We start from the raw sequence: 24,626 nt of genomic DNA on the forward strand, positions 1-24,626 counted from the left end.
TTGCACCTAGGAGTGTAAACCACTCAGCAATACCGTGACTGCCCAATCCAACGCAAGTGTTCTTGCGGCAGTCCAGAGTTTGTTGTGACAGTCAGTGGATGTAGGCGATTCTGTGGCAGCAGAGTTTACTGCAAATTCAAATTGATTTACCATTTTTGCTATATAATTTGCAGATTTCACCAAGATAAAGTTACCTAAAAATTTGGAGCATCATTTCCTTTTTTATTATTTTTTACAGCATAAGGTACAATTCCCCGATTACATAATTTGTTCCTTCATGCTACTAGAGCCTAGTAGCTCTGACAATGTCAAAGTTTTGCAGAGGAGTTTAAGGGCTGTTATTATGATAACTAAATCTTTATTTCACTAGAAATCATTAAGTATGTTCCAAAGTTCACGGTTCCTTGTACTATCTGGGTTTTATTACCACTGCATTTTGTGCAATAAAACCACCAAAAGATGTCAAACATGTATGTGTGTATGACCTGTTTTGGTTAAATATATATTGTTTTTAAAAACAAACAGGAAAAAACTACTATGGTATAAACCACATATGCGCAGACTGTAATATGCGGTTTATTACCATTGTTGAGGGAAGAAAGGGGAATCGTGGCCCACCTGAGGCGAAGCCTCTCTGGAATCATTCCCCCTACCCACACTCAACAGTTGCACTAAATAGCATATTACTCTCTCTACACACATGCGCACGCACACCTACACACAGACACATCTACACACACACCTACCTACACCCCTACACACACGCACATATTACAGAGTGGCGGTTGTCACTCAGTAGTTTTAGTTAGAACCACGTTTCCATAGGAAAAGTGTTTGCTAATGACTTTGGCACAGTTTTACGAATCTTCACAAAACGTTCTAAAAAAATAAAATGTTCTATCACCTCCATTCCTTTCTGGGGTGATCCGTCAAGTGGGGGCCGAGCATAAAAGGTGATGGAAGGAGGTCCAAAAACATGGTTTCCTCCTTCATTTTTCCATTGGAAAATTAGACACTGCTACAACTAAAACGACTGAACGAAATAACACCAAATTTTGCAGAAATAAAAACCTTGGTCCAGAAAGCTTACTTTTGTGATTTGGTGTAAATCCATGCAGTAGTTTTTGAAAAATTCAAGTTTAAAATCTTAGTATAATTTACTCCATGAAGAATCCATAGGAAATCAGCGACAGAACTGTGAGCTCAACCATGCGTTGTGATTAGCAGGACGCAATCTGAAGGTAAAATTGCAGCACTCAATGTTTTTTTGGGGGGTTCTGTGCATCCACTGCGACATGCAACGTGACACCTATGAGGATACGTCCTGGATCCGCAAATCCCAAAACGTATCATGTTGGGTGTCGCAGTGGATTTGCTGATCCAGGAACCCCTCTAAAAATTTAAAAGATGGGTGTGCACCTGCAAGGTGTTGAATGCAGGACCTGGTGCCAGGCCAGGCCCTGTGCCTTATTTCATGCAGCACATGGCCAAAGGCCGTGCACAGTGGTGGGTGGGCTCCCAAACTTTATGCTGCACACAGTGATGAACCATATGTTAAAAATCCCTAGACACTCACTGAAAAAAACGGTTAAAGTGAGCTTATAGTTAGGAATTGTAATAATATCTTACTTTATAAAAAAAAATAACTAAAAATTCACTGAAAAAAACAAAGGTTAAAGAGACATCATAGTGGGGAGGCGTGGCTTGGCCGATGAAGATAGTGAATGCTTCAGGCTCTTGCTCCACTCTTTCTTCATATATCCAACACTACCCTCTCGGAAGCTGCCAAGTATGTTTTCCTGGTCCCGGGGGAAAGCAGGAGTGTGCAGCAGCCTAGCAGCTGTCTGTGGCCCTTGGTGAGACTTGCAGCAGAGGGAGCTCTGAGCGGAGATGGCGGTCCCAGTGGCGCTGCATCTGGTTGTGCTAGAGAGCACGGCCTGGAACCACAGCAGCACCTCCAGGGCCATTGGGGTCATTTAGCAGCAGCAGGATCGTGCAGGGGAGCCAGATCCATTTTCTCTTGCTGCAGTTGCCGGGCTTTGGTGCGAGACAGCAGGGGCGAGTGATGCCCGCACATGCTTCGGAAGATGCCGCGTGGCGCGGCCTAGTGGATGGTCAACCTCTGGGGGGGCCCCCTGAAGCTTGATGGCAACAGAGGACTCCCTCCCACCACTGGAGATCGCATGAATAGTGTGGGGGAGGAGTACTGAGGCGATTGCCTTGTGAGGAGGCAATTTCCACCCCTGCACAATGAGGCCAGAGCCTAGTGGTGAGATAACTGCCACCTGGAGAAGATGCCTGATCAGAGTCAGTGGCCTAGGGGATACTCCTGGAGGAGGTCTTCTCCCCTGACGATTCTCACAGATGGCACCCTGAGAGCCCCCTGCAGTGAGTGAGAGGAAGGGCTACCTGAGTGAAGGGACATTGACTTAATCCACAGGCACTATACAGCCCTCGAAGCCCTGGAGATTAACTGTGGCCGGGAGACTGGCGTTGCATGGATGATCAGCGAGGGAGAGACCAGGAGAGCACGCTACCTACATGGTGGGAGAACATTCATGCCCCGATCAGTGGTTGCTTGGGTGTGGTTCGATGCTTGCTGCTGGCCGTAGAGAAAGAGGTGGTTAGGATTTTGAGGCAAGTGGCCTGACATTCCAGTGGACTGATCCGTTGTATAGGGGTGCTGACCCCTTGCCTTGTGGGTAAGAATAATTGCTGCTGAGCAAGCTGCCAACAGGTGGCCAGGTGGTGCCAGGATGATGGGCAGAACCAGGCAAAAGGATGGCGGCCCATCTGCAGAAACACAGTGGGCAGCCAGGAGAGGTCGGACTCAGGACCTGGTCTAGAGCCTCCAACACCTGTGCTGCAACTCATGCTGGATAAAATACTGGCTGCTATTGCGGACTCCAAGGAAACACTGTAGCATCAGATTGGAGTGGTGGCCACAGAACCAGTTCTTCTTGGGGTGGACCTTCACAAACTGGCCGATAACATTAAAGTTACGGATGTACCTTGCAACAACAAATTCACAATCTAACCGAGCAAGTGTGGATTTTGGAGTACAAGGCCGGAGATGCAGAAGGACACAACTGGTGCACTACTGTTCAGGTTGTGGGGCTGCCAGAAGGAGCGGAGGGCAGGGACATGGTTGTCTAGCTAGAGCAGAGGATGAAGACCAGCATGGTGCCTACGCAACTTTCTACCTTTTTGGCACTTGAAAGGGCACACAAGTTTCTAGCGAAGTCTCTGGAAGACTCTGCGCCAGTCAGCACATGCCTGTGGTGGCCACATTGCTTGATAATAGGGACTGTGACACTTTGCTTCAGAGGGCACGTACAGAGGGTCCCTTTTATGTTGAGAATGCAGCAGTGACCATGTTCCCTGACTTCACTGCAGCTGTACAGGCTTAGAGGGGCTCCTTTACAGAAGTCAAGAGGGGACTCTGCGAACCAGGGCTGCAATTGTCCATTTTGTTCCTGGCGAAGCTGCGGGTGCTTCTCGGGGGTGTGCTGCACATCTTCTGACTTCATCCAAGGCGTGGGAATGGTGAGAGAGGTACCAGGCTGTGGGCATGAGTGACAAGACGGCAAGGAGCTGGCTTGGGCTGCGCAGACGCACGCAGAGAAGGAATTTGGATCCTATGAGTGCTGCACAAGGCAGGAAGCCAACAAAGGAACAGGCGGCTGAGGACAGGGCAGCATCATTATTGGCCTCAACAGGGCTCACTGGAGGGGGCCATGTGGACTCAGAGGATGATACCCGGTCAGATGGCTAATCGGAGGAGTCTGCCTCAGGTGCTACTTTCATTAGCAGACAGAGCCTGCCCCATGTGATGCTGCAAACGGCAGAGCCACTGACCAATGGGTCTGTGTATTCTCTAAATCAGGAACAGGTGGCTTTCCTCTCCATGCTCCACAAGTTTGAGTTCTGAAGGGATTTGCTCCTTGAGGGAGACTTCAACTGCATGGCTGATAATGACCTGCACCTTTACCAGGGGCATTTACACAAAGAGTGGTGAGGGGACACCGAGATTTGATGGGGAGCTGGATGCTTGAAGATGTCTCAAGGGCACAGCATGGACAGGAGAAAGAATACTCCTATTATTCCAGCCTATATGCATTGCAAATTTGTCTAGATAAATTTCTCTGTTCGGGGAGATTTTCTCAATTTGTTAAGCATACCGAATACCTCGGTCACACTGTCTCTGATCACAGTCCACTGTTGATTCACCTCCATCTGTGGGAGGAACGCCCTGTGGTCCCATTGTGGCTCCAGTGCCCCAGTGCATTGGAAGACCCCATGATCTGGGAGTGCCTCCAGTAGGCAATTTCTCATTATTTTGAGCACAATCAGAGCTCAGCATCAGACTGCCTTATGGTATGGGAGATGTTCAAGCTGATGGTAAGGGGACACACTGCTTGGGGGTGTCAGTGCAGATCAGGAGCGAGACCTGACCAAGTTGGAGGGCGACATTCATCGCTTGGACTACTGACTTGGCATGGATGATGAGCGAGTTTGGCAGAGGCCAAAGAGCAATGCAGTGTCCTTCTGGACAAACTCTGGTATCATAATTACTGGTAATATAATGCCCGGGTGGACGAGAGCGAGGGCAGTTGCCTGTTGGTATGGCTGACACGGCCGAAATGCAGGATATCTCCGACAACCCAATTGCAGGAGCTGGGTGGGTAGCTTGTGTATTTCCAAGCAGCTATAAATGCAGCTTTCCGAGATTAATATATAACTCTCTGATAGACAAGTTGAGGACTCCGGTGAGTCTGCAGAGTCCTTCCTAGACCCTTTGTAATTACATATAATGGGCACAGAGAATGCAGAGACATGGCACAAGGGAAATCCCCTGGGCCGGAGGTCCTGCTGGCGGAAACTTGCTCTGCCTTTACTGATCTACTGGTGCTGAGGCTGACTGCCATCTGTGCTGCAGCCTTGGAAAAATGGGTACTTCCTGCCTCCACTGGGGATGTGAAACCCTGGCATGCGGGGGGCACCTGTCTCGGTGTACAGACCTCTATCCATGCTGGCCAAGGCTTCAGGATTCTGAGCAAAATTTCGGCAATGGGATTACTCCTGCACATGCAGAAATTGGTGCATCCAGACCAGTGAGGATTTATCCCTCAGTGCACCACCTCCCTGAATCGGTGTAATTTTATATGCTCCTGCATTCTCCATCATTTCAGGGGATGGGGCCGACGAGGATACTGTTGATCGACCTGGAAAAGGTGATTGACATGGTCAGTTGGTTGCTCCTTGAGAAGGTCATGCTCACCATGGGACTGGGTGTTGCCTGGGTGCGATTAGTATGCTTGCTGTATATCAGCCTCACTGCCAGGATGCAGACATTAATAAGATCTCAATTTAGGCAATGTGTTGTTTATTGTTGTTGTGGCTGCCGCTTGTGCTTTCTCGTTTGTTCTTCACATGCCTCAGTGGGGTGTGGATAAAGAACCAAAAACTACCGCCCCTTGTGTGCCCTGGTGTAGTCAAATCCTGGGTGAGTAATTCCATAGCTAAAACTGCACTGCAGTGTACTGGTGGCACAGGAGAGCTGTTGATTGAAAAAAACGTGTACGGTTACAGACTGGTGCCTAGAGGCTATTCATTTAGTAAGGAGTCTGCTTAAAATATAGTATCCCCCTGAACTATTTTACCACAGGTAAGTAGCCTTTCCTTCTGTCACTACACCTCTGAGAATGCCCGAATAATTATTCCACAAGTACTCTAACCACACATATGCATTTAACCCATGCTTTTAACAAATGGTGTGCACACTAGCAATGAAGAGAATGAGTGTGTTTTCTAAATACTGCCTCATGGATACAATTTCCTGACAGTATGCATAGTTTAGTCAGTTGTGCAGCCTCTTTTAGTCTTTTTTCCTTTTAAAATAAGAAGACTTGTTTACAGTACACAGATCTGTTAGAAAAAGCCAAAATGTGGTATGAAGTGTTATACAAAGCACATTATAATTGTAAACGTTCATTCCTTTTCCATAGACTCCATTATATTATCAGCGCCTATCCCATGTCTCCATCTTAGCTTTGACTGCAGTTTGTCCCTAACTAATGCTTACTTATCGCTCAGAATTGAGGTTGAGGTGGTAGGGATGCACAATGCACATGAGGTCTAGCTTCCATTGCTTAGGTTGCTGAAAAAGGAGAACATGCTTGCATAAGCATTTTTTTTAAAGAAAACATAATTGTTCACGTTACCATCCTGACTATAGGTTGATAACATACCCAGAAGTTAGTAACGTGAAAGACACTGTGAACTAGGAGTACTGGTTTGGTAACATTTCATTATTCACTCATTACCGGAGTTGCTCCTTTTTAGGTCTCGCCTGGATATCGCATCCGAAGGATGCGTCCAGGCTGGAGACTTATAGCGAGCTGACACGGGGGAATGACGGACAAAAAACTGTCACGCGCTTCTCCCCGGCTGGATTCAGCTGCTTGCACGCGCACCAACATTCACGCATGCGCACATCACAGGCACACGCATACACAGCACTCACGCATGCGCACATACACACGCATACACAGGCACACCCCCCGTCGCCGCCGCCGCACCTACACGCATACACAGAGACCCCTTCACACACACCAGCCCCTCTCCTCCCGGCTCCACTCACCGGTGTCTGGCGGGCGCTCCCCGGGTCTCCAGGCTCCTTCCCTTCCTCCGCAGCTGCAGGCTCTCTCTCCGCATGGGAGCCCCGCCTCCTCAGTGCGCCCGCTTCGCCCCGCGGGTCTTCACCCGGTCCCCCATCTCGGGACCGGGACTTTAAGGGAAACAGTATCCAGGGCTCCTTTCTGGTCACGGGAGCCCCGGGGCCGCAAAGCTCACGCCACTTCCTGCTGCCGGCTCCTCTTCCTGCACGTCAGGTCCCGGGCCAGCAGCCAATCAGAGCGCGGCCCGGGAATGACGTCACAGAGGTGTCCCGCAGTACCGCCCCCGGCCTGCCTGACTTCCTGGTCGCAGGACAATTCTACTGCTGAACTGGGTGACGAGCCCACAATCACACACCTCTCTGAGCGCTCTGCGCACAGCAGTCACGAACTGGAGCCTGGAGGTCCGATGATTAATGGGCCTGCCTCTGCGCAGGCCGCAGGCACATGATTACCCCGCCCACCCCTCGAGCTGAAGGCAGCCAGGTCTGTACCGTCTCTGTGTGGCACGCATCCATCACTGATTGTGGCCTGCCAATGTGGGGGGACCAGGGGGGCTGCCCGTGATTCGTGTAGCATGCATCTCAGGAGCGGCAAGCAAAGAACTGGTCGGTGCCCGATCGTGCAGCCTGCTTCTGTTGCGGAGGTTCTTCAGGTGCCAGTGTATTCAGGTATGATTAATTTCATTTTGAAGTCCGCTTTTCCTCATCTGCCGTTGTCAGCTGCCCCGTCTCTTTCTGTCTCTCTTGCTGAAACGGTGCTTTTTCCAGGAAGGTATTTTTTTTTCCAGGCAGCATATCACTCTTGTGCATAATTTGAATTGAGCTGCATCCAGGTATATATAGCCGGGCACAACTGGGTTGTAGCTGAAGGCAGTGTGGGTGTCTCAGTGGGATAGTATGGTGTGAAACAAATGTAAAGGGTGTATTTTTATTGTTCCTCTTGTTGAGTGCTTCATTAATATTTTAATGTAGCAAATTAAAAACACAACCGCTAAATTCAAGAAATTCAGACGGACGGAAAAGATCTCCAGGTGTTTTCAGGTTTGCAGCCGGCATGTAGAAGCAGCAATTACTGAGCAAGGAGCAGTAGAAATCTGGTTAGAGCCACTTCAGTCTGCCCTGGCCGGGGGGACCAGTTACACAGAAAATACCACTTTGTTTAGGATCAGTGCAAGCTCGCCAATAACAGCGGCTTTCCAGTAAGAACTGGACGCCGTGGGAAGCTTCTTGAATCCATGTATATACAAGTGTGCTCTCGCTACTACAACAAGGTATCACAAACAGTACAATGACTGAAAAATATATGAGGAAACAGAAGCAGAATCTTTGGTGTGTTCTTGATACAGCAAGAAGATGATTTATTCTCTCCAGACTCAGGAGATGTAATGCAAAGCCGACACGTGTTTCGTCGTGTACAGTTGAGTCAACACGACTCTTCAGGGCTTGAGGAATGGTACGTTCGTGGTATTTAGTAATAGGTCTGGGCTGATATCCGTGTACTGGACGGTACTTGCCGGAGAGAGACACGAGTCTAAATGTGACTACATAGAAACGGTCTGTCCCTATATGATAGTCACGTGGAAGGTATTGATTACTTAGCAATCTGTATTCAAGAAAGTCAAAAATCTTCGTGTATGTCCAATCTGACTCCTGGTGTGTCAGGAGGTGAGCCGGGAGGGGATCCGTCTGTTACTAGACTGGCTCGAGACGAGTACGTCTCTCAAAAAGGCGGTGCGCTCTGTTTTGGAATCCCTCCTGTGGTTCCCGGTTGCCGTCTCTCTTGCTAAGTAATCAATACCTTCCACGTGACTATCATATAGGGACAGACCGTTTCTATGTAGTCACATTTAGACTCGTGTCTCTCTCCGGCAAGAACCGTCCAGTACACGGATATCAGCCCAGACCTATTACTAAATACCACGAACGTACCATTCCTCAAGCCCTGAAGAGTCGTGTTGACTCAACTGTACACGACGAAACACGTGTCGGCTTTGCATTACATCTCCTGAGTCTGGAGAGAATAAATCATCTTCTTGCTGTATCAAGAACACACCAAAGATTCTGCTTCTGTTTCCTCATATATTTTTCAGTCATTGTACTGTTTGTGATACCTTGTTGTAGTAGCGAGAGCACACTTGTATATACATTGTTTAGTCCCTTGACTTTTTAGACGGTTAAGGGTGTTTTTCCGCCTGCTCTTTACGCACTACATGTCTGATTGTCAATCAACACCCTGTAACGTATACCCTAGGCAGTGCGCTGGAGTAATCTGAATTTCTAAAAACCCCACTGAAGAGCTTCTTGAATCCACCACGGTGACGCAGGCACATAAGTGACTGTGGTCTCCTTTCGTGTGCTAGAAATTAAAAAGATTTACTAAGGGATACCACAAATTGCCCGGAGTTCCACTGGGAAGGGCGTGAGGACAGGGGTCATAGGCGCAAAAGGGGGTGGGGCCAAATAGAGTCAGCCTGTTGTTCGCTGTTAAATTGCAAGTATGTTGTTTTGGAAAAAGTGTCCACAAATAATTTGAAACATGAAAAAATATGATTGTTAGGATGTTCTGGCCCGAGGCCCTCCTTCAGTTTTCAGACCCCCCACCCCATCCGTTTGCAAATAGAATGTACATATAAAAATTATTTAGGCACATCATTAAAATGTTTAACTTTTCTACAAGAAATATTGTATATGTACTTTTTTATGCAAAGAAAATGTAAATACTGCATAAATGACTTTTCTACAACACATTTTATATGTACCTTTTTATGCAAAGAAAATTAAAATAGCGCATAAATAAAAATAAAAACATTGCCATTTACAGTACTAGTAGCTCAAACTTAAATAATGCGAGACCTATTGCATTGCAAATGCTTGTTACACTTGTGAACATGTCTGGTATAAATTATGTCATTTTGAGCCCATATTTAAATAATCCATATATTTGTATGTTGTCAACTTAGTTCCCCCGTTTAATGATTTTTTTTTATCTTCAGCTGCATTTGACAAAGGTGATGATCGAAGACTTGGCAAAAAGCCTATATTCAGTAGTTCTCAGGTAAATCTCTTTTTAAATAAATTGTTGATCATTAGGCATGTAAACTAGCAAATGAGTGATAAACTTAAACTACGAAATGGGTGACGATAAAAATTTAACATAGCACATGTTTTGGAGTATCTCCTGATGTGGAAGGTTCTCTGATGAGTTTGCAATCTCCAGAATTCTATTTATAGCAGGATTATCCGTGAAATGTCTTAAATGCCTACACAAGTTACCCTTCCCAGTAATCTACACACATTAAGTTTTTCATGCTAAAAATACTTCTCAGAATCCTGAGTTATTCTGTGAAACATAGTCTTTGTAGTAAATTTCCCACTTAAATTGTGCAGCTGGATATTTAGATGTACTATCTGATGAGATGAACCCGTTTACGTTGTTTGCATGGCATTAAAGATTACCCAATAACGTTTCACTTGGGGGGCTTTGACAAATTTGGTAACGTGTTCTTTTCTTTTTATAAGTGAACGTTGCATTTTTGGGGTCTTGATACGTACACTTTACCTAGTAGGTGTTCCCAAACAGAGGGAAATTAATTATTCAAAATATTTTAAATTGGTGCGTGCATTCAAGAAAAAAAAGCACAGGCAATTTTTCTGCCCACCTGTACATTTCTATCCAGCTGTCACTAGGATATAGCCAAGCAAAACGTTCTCTGCAGTAGAGGACAGCATAGTGTCCTAGTTCTAGAGAATGCTGCCTAGATTGCCTCATTGGGTTAGTGGGGGAGAAGGTCTGAAATGGCCCCATGCCCACTAGTACATACTTTTAAAATTAACTTTATTAGCTTTTTGCAGTTAATAAAACATAACATTATAACATAACTGCAGCTCAGCGTAGCAGTCAAGAGTGATACATACTGATAATAGTGTTATGGATTTTCCAAAACCCAAGTCTTATTGCAATTGTACAAGGCATTACAACCATTACAATTTAGGCAGCCTGCCCTCCTGCGTGGTTTGCCACAACAGTCCTCCCCTTCCATTGCAAGCACAGCTCAGAGGCATCGTGCAGGACTGGACTGGCTTTACCGGGTATCAGACGCTTCCCCAGGAGGCTGAAAGGGTGGGGGCTGTTTACGCCGGTTTTGTTACCGGGCCCAGTTTTGCAGTGGTACTGCAATATCGGCCCCCAGTACCAAAAGCAACAGTGCCTCTCACTTGCATCCCCCACAGGGGCTGGTATGATACATTTTCCAGGGCTGGTTTGGGTTCGCAGACCGGCCCTAGCAACATGCTTCAAACATCCTTACTCATCCCTCATTCATTATCCTCCATCTCCCACCTTTGGGTCTGTTCTTCTTGTAGGTAATCAGCAGTCGAAGAGGACCTCCCCCCCGCCCCCCACCATCACCGCCCCTCCCCCCACACCACACGGGCTCCATCAATCAATCCGTCATCCCAATCCACAGACCCAGGTCCCTTTCTGCATTTTCATCTTGTCTTACTTTTCGCAGCCGCCATTCTCAGCCACTGGCCGTTGCTACAGATCTGCCTTCCATGTGTTCAAAGGGAGTGGGGGGCTGGTGGGGATAGGGGAGGGGGACTGCGCAGTTCAATAAATAGCTAATCGTCTCGTGGATAAGAGAAGGCCTAGTGCTGCAAATATATTTTTACATTTGTTTGACAGGGGCGTTGGTTCAAGTAAGCATTGCTTAGGTGCCAGTGTCAACTGCATTGTCATCACTTTAGTAAGGCTGTCCACATCAGTCATCCAGTAGTTTTGGCGTGTTGGGCGGCCCAGGTCGTGTGATTTTCACATTGCCGGTCTTGCAGCACACCTCCATCAAGTCCATCAAGGAAATATTCTGTGGAGCCCCTGAGGTGTAAGGTACACTTCGAGGAGGTAGCAAAACTGAAGAAGTTTGAATCTAACATAACTAGCCATTTCTTGCACCTTTGCCCATGCCTTCTATCATTCTCACTCTGAAAGTGTACACCCTCTGTCACCTTTTAGTGGGGAATAAAGGCATGTTCTCAATCTGCAACTGGATCCTTGATCTAAGAGGAGTGTAAGCGTCAGTATTCTGTCAGTTCTTTAGGGAAGTCCGTCCATAACTCCTGGATCATGCAGGACAGCTTTGCAAACAGGAGGAATTGACCTGCACTGAGGTTAAATCGTCTGCATGTCTCAGGAAACTCAAGGAACTCCCCATCTTTGTATAAGCTCCCCAAGCTCTAATATCCTCCCGCTATCCACAGTCACTCATCCACATTTCTCTGTAAATGTCTGAAGGGTTGCGGACATCATATTGGTATCCGCATGACATATGGTGGTCTGTGCATTCCACCGCACTCATGGAAGATAGTGCACTAGACCATTTCAAGAAGATAGGTTGGATTCGCAATGTGCATTCCTTGTTAACCACACTAGGTCTAGATGGCTAATAGGATGCAAAGGACTCAGCATTACTCCCCAGTAAAGATTCAGTGAAGAAGCAGTATTGGGACAGACTGGGGAACCTGCGGATCTCACCCCATTAACTACAATTTTTATGGCGGCAGATGGCACGCATTTAGTTTCCATACTATACAGACAGGCACAAGCGCTGCGACTAATGATGGGGGGTGGGGCCTGAGCAGCATGGGAGAGGGATCTGGCGCACCCTGTGACTGACAAGATGTGGACATATTGTTACGAGCAGACACGTTTGGTGTCCAATAACTATAAACACAAACTTCTGCATTTTAAGTACTTACATAGAGTTTGTTACCTCAGTATTGCTTGCAAAGATGGACCATTCGAAGCCAGACCAATGTCAGAGATGCGCAATGGCGCAGGCTGTTTTTCTTCATCTGGCATGGAGCTGCCCTGCGGTGCTGGCCTACTGGGAGGCAGTGTTTGGCCATCTTAAACAGATGTTTGAGACTGAGCTCTCACACACAGCCCTGCTTGCCCTACTGGGATATGTGCTCCCGTTGAGTTGAGGAATTAGGCGCATTACCGCCATTGCGCTAGTACTGGCCAAAAGAGAAGTCTCTTTGAATTGGGGAGGAACTGCATTGCCTTCAGTAGGAGCAGGGTTCAAGGATATGATGTATTGTGATATGACTAGTGATGTATATTCGTCCCTACTTCCTCCTGCTTCCTGCACCAAAAACGTCTGGCAACTGCTTCGCTCTTACCTGTTGGCACATCCGGAACTTACTGACTGAAATATCACACAGGATGCAATGACTATTGAACCAGTCAATCGGCCCTATGTATCGGAATTCAACATTTGTCTTCATTACAAGAACCTGTATTGCTGTTTGTTTTTATTTTTTTTGTATTTGATGATGCTGAATTTAACTCTTCATGTGATCAACATTATGAGCGCAAATAACTTTTCTTGTTGAAAAATGCAATAAAATCAAGTTTAAAAAAAAGAACAGTTTTGGACCTGGGTAGCACAGGCTTCACTTACTAATCCAGGGGTCTCCAACCTTTTCCGTAGTGAGAGCTACTTCTGATCTGCGAAAATCATTGTGAGCTACCAAAGGCAGAGCAACTCGCGAATTGTTCCCAAAGTTCCCCCACCCCCAGCTTAATTGACAAAGGGCCTCTACAGAGAAAGCTACACATTTAGTGTATGCAATGCACAACATGAAACCTAGCAATAATCCAGGCTTTCCTCTTCAATAAACTGTGATCCTGGCCTCTGCAGCCACCAGCTAAGTAGACTACAATCATAAGAAACTATAGGACCCTGCGGAGCTGTGTAAGCTACCAGAATACTGAAAACAATAAATTGCACGTCTGGCTCTCATGCCTTGTCATCCAACACACAAATCCATCCCAAAAACACAAACAATCTGGGGATTGAGAGGATGCCCATGCGCACTGTAGTCCGAGGGAGGAGCCACCTATCTCGTGATACTTCGAAGACTCTTCCAGGACAACAATGTGCAATCATCCGGACCCAACACTAGGCGGCGATCTATGCACAGATATGAATGTCAGCAGCCCTACATGCCAAGAACAGATGCATACTGGTAAGTAGCTTATTCCTTATATGAAGTCCAGGTTCGGTTCCCTTCCTTTGAACTCTTTCACAGGTTCCTGGCAACAGATTTCCATAACTTTCCAGTTTTGCCCCCAGTGCGTTTTTGCATCAGAGTCAACTATCCACATATTCTTTGCTTGTCCAATGTACTCCCGACCGAGAGCAAAATGGCTTAAACCAATCTGCAAACAGTTGGGAACACACATTCACAGCAAAGCCCTCCACATCCATAGATAGGGCTCTAATCCGGCGATTGCTTGCTCAGTTGCAAGATATTTGTGTAAATATGGGTAATTAGAAGGAATTTGTTGAAAGAGTGAGACAGTTGTACATCTATTTCCCTTTTAGCTTGTGATATTGTTTTCATACAAAAATGGATTATACCTCGGCACTCTAGAAATTATATTTGTGCAATTTTGCAATTGAATCAATACATATATATCTGATGGCCAAAATGATAATCCAGCAAAAGTTTTGCTCGTACATGGAAAAATCCGTTCTACTCTTTACTCCAAAGAGAAAGAAGAAAACATCTTGAGATTCAAATACTTGTCTTGTTCTATTTAATTTTTTGTTTAATTTTCCAAATTCTATGGGACATCAAAGGACTCTAGGCAATTCGCTCCAAGAGATCCAACAAACAGTACATGGGATGTTAGAAATGCAAATAGTATATCGGAAACAAAATTCACATTTAAATGCACAATTTGCTAGACATTGTAGCACTACAGAGAGACAAGAAGTAGCGGCCACGTTGGGGGTCCTAGTCCTAGGGCCTTCCAGGTCCTTTGATGTCCCATAGAATTTGGAAATTGAAACAAAAAATTAAATAGATCAAGACAAGTATTTGAATCTCAAGATGTTTTCTTCTGTCTCTTTGATGTAATGAGTATAACGGATTTTTCCTTGCAAGAGCAAAACTTTTGCTGGATTATCATTTTGGCCATCAGATATATATGTATTGATTCAATTGCAAAATTGCATAAATATAATTTCTAGAGTGCCGAGGTATAATCCATTATTGTAAGATAATCAACAACAGGTACTCTTTGCCTGTTGATTTGACATCCTTGGTAGTGGGATGTCCCCTTTACCTTGAGTGGCACCGTCACATTTGCATATCCCTAACTTGGTAACATACTATTTTTGTACTTTTGGGAGAATTTGATGTGCGACTTGTCAAAACCATCACTACCATCCTATGATATTGTTGTCACTAGGTTGTTAATTTACATTTTTTTAATGCCAATATACAAACGGTCTTGAGTGTAGTGCATCTTTAGATCAGAGGCAGCATAGCGGGCCATGTCGCCCATTCTGGAATAGGCATTGATTCTTGTTGCCTGTTCTTATATTGTGCACCAAAAGTTTAATTTATTTATCTATTGACTTTAGGTTAGTGCTCAACTGTTATTTTATACCAGGCTACTAAATTATTTTGTTTTTTAATCGATTTGTATGAACTATATTGCATTTGTACTGTTATAGTCTTATGACCGAAATAAAGTTTTATAATGATGGTGGTCTGCGCATTGCGTATTTGACCATGCCTGTCCCACCTGTCTTGCCACAAAAAGGCGATCCACCGGCTATTGGGATCCGTTCATGAAATGCTGGTGGAGATCCATCACTTCCCTCAGTAGCCTTTTTTTCGAGTTCTGTTCTTCCTCACACCACTGCACTGCTTATTGCAGAAGTCCTGGCACGTAATAGAGCTGGAGTTCCAGGAGTCCCAGGCCTCCTTGTTCCCTGTCTAATTATAATGTGTCCAGTTCGACCCTGCTCCATTTGCCTTCTCACAACTGTGTTATCAAGAGACTGTTCAGTTCCTGGAATGCCTTTCTCTTGATAATACAGGAGGAGTTCTGGAGTACATAGAGGCAGCATGGGAAAAATACCATCTTACTAACTACTACCCTACCCACAGATGAAATCAGGAGCGTTTTCCAGAATCTTATAGAGTCTTGGAGGCCCGAAAGTACTCTGCCCATATTAGAATTAGATTGGTCCTCTAGCAAACATGCAACTTGCATGCTGGATAGCAAAACCTATGTGTCTCCTAGGTAAGTTCAGAATCAGCTAGGGCCTCCCCGGTCCACTGTCCCAGTAGGAACAGGACTGTGTTGCTTTTGTTAACCCGGAGTCCTGAGGCTGCACCAAAGGTTAAAAGAAATTAGCAAAGAGGGCACACCACATAATTAGTAAAAATCCAGTGAAGTCCATTCATGTATCTTAAGCAAAGTTAGTCCAAAGAGTTCATGAGTCCAGAGCACTCAATACGTTTCCAAAGGTGTCCTTTATTACATTTCACATTCAAATGAAGAATACAGTCAACGCGTTTCATCCCAAAGAAACAAGAGGGACTTCCTCAGGGCTGTCATAAAACAAAAAACAACATATTTACAAATATAATTGGAAAAATTAAAAGTGCTTTAAGACACAATTCTAAAAACTCATCATTCCAAGATAAATCACCAATAAGGTGAATTACCACACTCTAAGACACAAACCAAGTAGCGTTAGGCTTTTTGTCAACAAGAAATGCTTGGAGCGATTGTACATAAATACCTCATTCAATCTCATACAAATTAATAGCGATAATGGTTTTGCATTCAGATAGCAATAAAGTAGACAAGTTGGCTTACTGATTTTATTAAAACTACAATACATCTTGTAAAAAAACATTATACATTATTTACACCATTATTGATTTTTGTCCGAAATGTAGTATCTCATGTCCCAAAGTCCATGTTCCAATTCATATCAATTTATATAATATATACTGTTATAAGATATACTGTTTCAAAATATGTTATTTCTTCATTAATTAAACTATCCTAAAAAAATAATTAAACAGTCATACACAGGAAAATTGTGTTATTGGAAACTTCCAGTTGTTTTAACTAAACTATCTCAGTTTGGTATAATGTCCTCAATATACATACATTAGAAACCCAATAACCCCTCTGAAAGGGAGCCGCTGTGTAAATAGTTTATTGTAATAAACATTAATCTATAATCTCCAAAAACTATTATTACAAATAAAAATTATATCTCCAACTATGCATACCTATCTCATATTTAGACCAATAATATCCATATTCCATCACGATCAACACATCAACATCTTTTGATATCTCTTAGCAAGCAGCATGAGTCCCTGCAAAACAAACCATGTGATATTGTTACCAAACACCCATTAATTATCACTGTATCTTATACCAATAACATAACTTTCCCCAAATTTCCATTATTGAGGAATTCTATTGACCAGAACAACAGTGCACGTTCTCATTTTACCAAAACACATTCTAATATCTACCCAAACCATCTTCAGAGGTGTATTAAAAAAACTGTGTGCTGTATAAGGCACATTTTGCCCTGCTCCGATAAACCTATCCCGTCTCTGCACACTCTAGGCACATTAAATGGTATATTAAGAGAATGGTGTACCATAATAAACTAATTTTACACCCCACAATAAAATCATGATTTACTCACATAACAATCAAAATCTGTAATCTGTACCTACAGGTTACCACTCAACACTAATTCCTCATTCAGAAGTCCTAAAAAGTATTGTACAAACACTTACAACCTCATTCATAAAGTCAACCATAATCCAGGCGAAGCTAACCATACTCATTTCAACTCATTGCTTCTGTCTCCTCATATGGTATAACTTACTGTTCAGTTTGAGCATGCTGACTGTCAATCATATTTAGACAACTGGTGTCACAGTCCAACTGGCGTAGTTACTCCTCAACTAATCCATGAACCACACCCAGTTGCGTCTGCACTCTACCCAGCATGAAACCGGACTGATATTCCCCAACCAAGTGGGTCACCACATGACCTAGGTGCATAGCAAGAGTCTTAGAAAATATATTAGTATCCACTTTAATCATGGAGAGCAGACAGTACAATCCCAGTTCTCTATGATTTTTATCTGGCTTACGGATCATTGTTATTGTGACTTCTCACATGGAGGGCGACAAGACACCGACACGTCCTGCTTCTTGGAGCATCTCCAGAAGTTTTGTTAGAAGCTGTCCTGAGTAGCATTGGTAAAACTCGGCCAGCAGCGCATCTGGGCTGGGTGTTGTACATTGGGAGAGCTCCATGATGGCCTCAGCTACTTGCTCCCCTCAATTCAGTCTCCATCTCCTTATATTGGTCTTCCGTCACCCTAAGGGGAGTCTATGAATCTAAATAGACTGTCATTTAGAGTGTTGGATTGGGGGTCAGTCCCCGAAAAAGGATGTGGCGCAAAAGGCAGAGCTGTCAGCTTGGAAACTAGGAAACAGGTTTGAGTCTTTGCATCGGCCCAACATCCTGTGTGATAAAAAAAAGTGTGACTGGAGCAACTAGTTAATTCTCAGCTCTGTGGCGATGTTTATCCCATCTGATGCGTTTAGGGCCAATACCATAGGGGAAGGGCGTTCCCTCTTAAGCAGCCATGTCAGTTACTGTTAGAACTGGGGGTCTCTAGTTGGAAATGGTATTCACCTTTGTCCAAATAGGGACCCTTACTTCTAAGTCAGGATAAGGGGATCGCACTTCTTAATAACCCGTGCTCAACCCCTTGGTAGCTTGGCACGAGCAGACAGGCTTATCTCAGAGTCAGTGTGTTAAGCATTTGTGAATATACACAGTAATACATTCAAAACACTACAGATGGACACAGCAAAGGTTTTATGAAAATAAGTATTCTTTATATAGACTTGAACACAAGACCACAAACGACAAAAATCCACAATACTACACCTAAGATTGCTTAAAAGATGATTAAAGTTGCTTAGTTCAAGTTGTTGGTAAATGCGACAAAGTTCTCAACAAAGTACCTGGATGCGTAACGCAAAGTAAACAAAAGGCTCGCAAAAGGGGAGATGTGTCGTTTCCATGATCCGGGGGAACCGTTGCGCCCTGAATCAATGCTTGCGCAGAGATGGGGACTCGTCGTGAGCCTTACCGGTGCGTAGGTGATCCGTAGATTCTCGGCCTCCGGGCCTGTTGCGGTGCGCAAGATGGCGCCTTGATGCGATGATCCGGTTGCGATGCGGGAAGATGGCGCCCTGGATGCAGCCATGCGATGACGCCCTGGTAGCCTTGCGACAACTCTGTATTTTGGAGCCGTGACAGGCCCTGCGACACGCCTCTCCGCTGATGCGATGACGACTCTCACGATGGCGTCACGCTCTCCGGTGATGCGACAGCAGGCAGCTTTGATAAACACACGCTTCCAGGGAGATGCGGCAAAGGCTCGCTTCTCCAGCGTTGCGACGATTTCAGCTGCCGCGGCGACGCACTTCTCGATGCGTCGCACTTCCAGCTGCACGCAAGTGTCTGGAGTCAGAATTCCCAGCAAGGAAATTCAGGAGGGAGCTGGAGGTGAAGTCTTTTGTCACTGAGACTACAGCAGGAGGCAAGCACAGTTCAAGCCCTTGGAGAATATTCTGAAGATGAAAGTCTTTACAAAGTTCCTTCTCCTTTCCCTTGGCAATGAAGCAACCACTGCAGGCCAACCCAACAAACAGCAGAGGGGCAGTCCAAACTCCTGCAGCTTCCTTGGATCTTCTCCTTGGCAGAAAGGTTTCTTTTCCAGAAGTGATCTAATTTCTTGGGATCAGGGTCCTAATATTTATACCCCAAAATCCTTTGTTCTCTGAAGGCAGAGAGACCTCTGCCTAGTCCAAACCAGTTCCCGAGCACTTTGTTTACATGACTCTCTTCTACATTTCACTGTGCAGGGCAGAGACATCAGCCACCCCACAGGAGGTGGATCCCGCACAGGGGAGGGAAGATACAGCTCTGGCACACTCTGTTGACATGATTCCTCCTCCTCTTTCACAGTGCAGGGCAGAGACCTCAGACAAGCCACAGGGGGTGGAGCCAGCATTGTAGAGGGAAGGCCCAGCCCTATTCAGGTCCAAGGTGCAACTCCTCCCTCCCATCTAGATGCAAAAGTCTCTATTCACCACCGGGCTGCCCCAGCCTGTCTCCTGGAATCCCCCAGCCCTGTCACTCACAAACCTAGACAAGAAATACACAACCCAGCAGAGGCAGGCCTGGACAGTTAGGCAAGAAAATACCTACTTTCTAAAAAGTGGTCTTTTCAAACACAGAATATTAAAACCAACTTTACTAAAATATGTATTTTATTATTCTGAGTTCAGGCATACTAAATTTGAATTTCTACCATGTTCCCTGAGTCAGCTAGGATTATAAGAATGTAATAATCTAACTGCCCATTTTGGCCTATGAGAACAGGTAGCCTTCAATAGTGAAAAACGAAAATGGCTGTAATTCTCTATTAGAACATGCTACACACATCAGAGCATGTCCTACCTTATACTTACAATGCACCCTGCCCTTGGGCCTTGTGTCTAATATGAAGCAAAGGGAAGGTTTAGGGACTGGCAAGTGGGTGCACGTGGCCAAGTTGACATGGCAGTGCTAGACTGCCCACAGGCCTTGCAATGGCAGGCCTGAGACACACTTTGCAAGCTGCTTCTGTGGGAGGCACAACCAATGCTGCAAGCCCACCAGCAGCATTTGATTTATAAGCCCTGGGCACACATGGTGCACTGTACTAGGGGCTGACAGATAAAGCAAATAACCCAATTATGGAATAACCAATTAATACATTAATTTAATATAGGGAGCACTTGCACTGTGGCACTGATTAGCAGTGGCACAGTGCCCAAAGCATAAAACCAGCAAAAACATATATCAAAACAGAGGAGGCAATCCGTCAAAATGGAAGGGAAACCCACGCCAATGATACCAGGTCTAACAGTTACCTTCCAGTCTTATCTCCCTCTGCATAGGGCTATCTTCGATATTCCCTGCATGTGAATCAATCTAGCCTGTCCCTAATGTCACCCAGACTTCACTTGACCTTCAATGCATGTTTCCCTCTGTCCGTCTGTTTGCAGTCCTGCCAACTGGTGTTCAGTTTCCAGAAGTTCCCGTTCTAGTCCGTGCCACATGCCATATATCTTAGTTAGACATGATCCCCTTGATACTGCTTTGATGGCCTCTCACTTCTTTCCCTGGGCTGTTGTGGTGGTCAAGTTGGCTTGCAGTCAAAGCTATGTAGGGATGACCACCAGAAAGGTCAAAATATGAATCCGCTAATATAGGAGCACTATATGATGTAAAAGGACATCTACCAAATTAACAGCACATTACGTAGAGAAAGGATGTACTGATCAAGATATAAAATGGACAGTAATAGAGAAAATAAACTGTAGCACAGGAATAACACACAAACTGTTGGAAAAAGAGCAACGGTGGGTGAATAGACTTAACACGCACAGATCTGGACTCAACAATGATATTCCATGGAGCCAGTTGACTCATTAAAGGTACAATTCGCTAAAACCCTCCCCAGTCAATGCGACCCCATGAGCGAAATAGGATTACAACAATTGCGCCCCCATGAGCGAAATATGACTACAACAATGAACACCTTACGCTGATGTGAGAGATTTAACAACAAATAACATCACCAATGGGCAGGCCACCACCTCTAATCAGATGGAGAAATAGCAATATAAAGTACGCGCTCGTTAACACCACTAGTATGTATACATCGTTTTGCAGAACAATTAAAGTCCATAATAAGGCAACACTCACTCTTGAGCACAAGACTGCTACATATTTCTTCTTACTAGTCCTGTTATAACCAACTAGGATTAGTTTGTACAACAATGTTTTTTTAAAACCGTGTGTAACAATTGATGCCCACAATAAACCTTTGACACTCCTGACACCGTTAATTTCATGAAAGGAGCACCTTGTTCGAAGAGGGCGGGGTACACAAGAGCCGATCAGGCACATTTGTGGCATAATCGCTCACAAATACCTGCACCTCCTGGCGTCTGGTAATCACAAACTGGGAGATGCGGAACCAAGTAGGCAGAAAAGCAGGGTAGAACCCGTGACAAAGTAAGTCTCTGTATGAATGCGCTCTGATCCACGGTATGTTGTGTGCCACATTTTGTGAATTCAGTCACCTTCTCTTACACTGACTTCTTTCACCCCCATTTTCCGCTGGAAAAACAGTGTGTGACTACAGGGTGACCCCTTTTTATACTCCCACTCCAGAAAAACTGAAAGTTCAACATCAACGGGAATGCCTGCCGTAGGTGAGTGTCCACCGCGTAATTCATGTAAAATCTGCGCAATCAAAGACATATAATATGCAGTTCTCATGCACAAGATCTTCTGTTACAAACGAAAAATGCTAATAATCTGATTTGAGATTGGATGGTTGGTTTTATCAGTAAACAGACACTATTCGCTAAAGCTATTATGATTGATATGAGTCTAAATATGAGTGATATACCGATTTTCACTCTGAACTAGTGGGTATGCAAGATGTGTATTACTGGAGGAGACCTGATGAGAAAGGCTCATATACAGGCATTCCACTAATGAGCAATGAGTGGTTAACTGTGACTACCATTTTAGCGTGCACTGGGTGATGCATGCCACAAATAAGAATTTCACACTGGGATTCTAGTTGATGCACTGGTCTCTCATAAATTGGAGTAATATTAATACTGGTAATAATATGGTAGTAATAGGGCCATTTTTAATTACAGGTTGAACTCGAAAAAGAAAAAAGAAATAAATGGGCAAGTATACACATTACCCTCATATGCACATTGATGCATGCACAAAGTCAATACAAGTAAGACAGCTCGAAGAGCTTATGCACCAGGGAGGTGGGCCACATCACCCTGATGAAAGCCCCAGACTTATTAGGGCTATAGAGTAGGGCTGAAACATGTTGGTATAGGGTCAAAGGACCATCATATCCTTATACCCTATATATATTTTTTTTGTTTCAATATCCCCGACTACTCCACAAATAAAGGAGTACCTTGGAGAAAGTCTAAGGATTTTGTATCTTTACGCCCCCTGGTGTTTTCTTTCAATTGCTCCCTGGGAGATGGTTGAGCCCATTCTGACCTTTAAAAGTCAGGGTGAACCCGATGATGAAGCATGACCCTATTATAGTGTGGGACGGTTATTTAAAGAAAAGTAAGTCTTTCCTTCCCTGCCTCTAGGAACGCTGTGACATACTTAGGAAAAGCATTGCCCAACACTCCATATTTAATACATTTGGTGGGACACTTTTTGTGTGTATGAATATTTAGGGAGGACATAGCCCTCTTGTTCCCCTTCCATGTAGTGGAAGGACCTGTCTACCCTCCGGGCCTGAGAGAAGGCTGCAAAGTAGCCCATCAGGACCTCATCAGGTTCTGCCGTGTAGACGTTATCATGAATCTGGAGCCCATCTCAAGAGGGGAATTTGGGGACATAATCTGTCCCCCCCCTCCCTCCCCCAACCCAATACTCCAGTTGGAGTGGGTTGTGATCAGATAAGACTCTCACCATATGTTCCCTCTTCCCCACTTTATGGGCCATCGTCTATATCAATAGAAACCTATCCAGTCTGCTTTAGGTGTTGTGGACCGGAGTGCAGCATAAGAACACTACTGTACAGCTGATAAAAACCTCCCTGAATCTATGAAGTTGGTATTCGGCATTGCTACTCTTAGGGCTGTAGTCCTGTTAGATTTCATCCTAACCTAGATGGGTGCCTATCCGCATGCCCGTCTAGGACACAATTAAGGTCTCCCGCCCAACTTAACAGACATCTATATACGTTATCAAGTCCTCCCTGATTTTACCTTAAAAATCTTTATCATCCGTATTTGGGGCATAGACATTAAGGAGAAACAGCTCACCTCCATCCAGAGTGCCGAAAGGTAGAACATACCACCCCTCAACGTCAGCCTTTATGTAATATATCTAAAAGGGCACACTTGGTGCGATCCAGATTAAGACTCCCCGTGCACAGCTATAGTAGGTCGAGGAGTATAGTTGCCCCCTCCATTATTTCCCCAGCTTCTGCTCTTCGCCATCTAATAAGTGAATTTAATTAAATGTTACTAAAATGTACATTATCCATCCAAAGGCATTGGTACACTAGAAGGCAACTGAACCGACTGGTTAACTGTTTCACTATTTAGCATTTTCAAAATCTCTCAATATGACCGAAAAACCTTTTGGAGTTCAACTGTTGTGGCAAGTGGGTGAGGGTGTTTGCCAGTCCGTGGTGACGATATAAACTAATTATCTTGTAATAAAATGCTAGAGATATTGCAAGGAAATTCAAGTACATGGTTACAAGCCTGTCTGCAGGAGGTAATAAGGTGGACTGGGTTAATTCAGTTGTTTCTTGGATAGATTGAAATGCTGTACAACAAAACAAATGATATCTGGCAGAGCTATTAATTCACTTAGGTTTGAAATCAAGTAGGGAACAAAATAGAATGTCAGCGTTACCCCTTGCTACGTGCAAATATAGGAAGCCTTTCTCAGGAAATGAATCATTGAGGGAGGTATTCCCCTGGTGCAAATCCCATCCCTGATCTCCTTCTGCACTTTTGGGCTTCAAATTGTAAACCTTTGATGCGTCTTGCTCAGAGCACCATTGATGGCAGTCTGTATTATTTTTTATGAGGGTGGACAATGTGATCTGTTTAAATTTGGTAATCCTACATACTTTAAAGTAGCTAAGATTGAGGTGTGCTCTTGAGTTGTGCTTTTGGGTTTGGTCCAAAATCAGGATATTCTTAGGGACTCCTGACCCATTGGGTGGGTTTGCCATCTGGGGTAACTCTGTGCACCCTATAATAGTTAATGAGGGAGATTTTTAGAAGGTGGCAGGATCGTGCCATATCCCAGTAGAATCAGCTGTTTGAAGGCACAATTTTGAAGACCAATTCCCAGGAAAAAAGTATTTTTCAGATTGCTCAAGATTAGGTACTGTCTTAAATGGTATTTCCTATCAAGTTTTCATTGGGACCATACCCTGTGTGTGTGTG

The 24,626-nt window shown here is 44.7% G+C and overlaps 1 protein-coding gene across 2 annotated transcripts in view; it reads left to right on the plus strand.

Annotated features, from left to right (window-relative positions):
- BTBD8 (BTB domain containing 8) overlaps positions 1–24,626 on the plus strand; it is a 419,591-nt gene that overhangs the window by 270,673 nt on the left and 124,292 nt on the right. For both annotated transcript variants that reach the window (XM_078646322.1, XM_078646321.1), the window contains one exon: positions 9,673–9,734. In XM_078646322.1, coding sequence (XP_078502448.1) covers positions 9,673–9,734 — 62 coding nt within the window. The remainder of the gene's footprint in view (positions 1–9,672; positions 9,735–24,626) is intronic.

This window comes from Lissotriton helveticus, chromosome 1_1, assembly GCF_964261635.1.
Source record: "Lissotriton helveticus chromosome 1_1, aLisHel1.1, whole genome shotgun sequence".
NCBI lineage: Eukaryota > Metazoa > Chordata > Amphibia > Caudata > Salamandridae > Lissotriton > Lissotriton helveticus.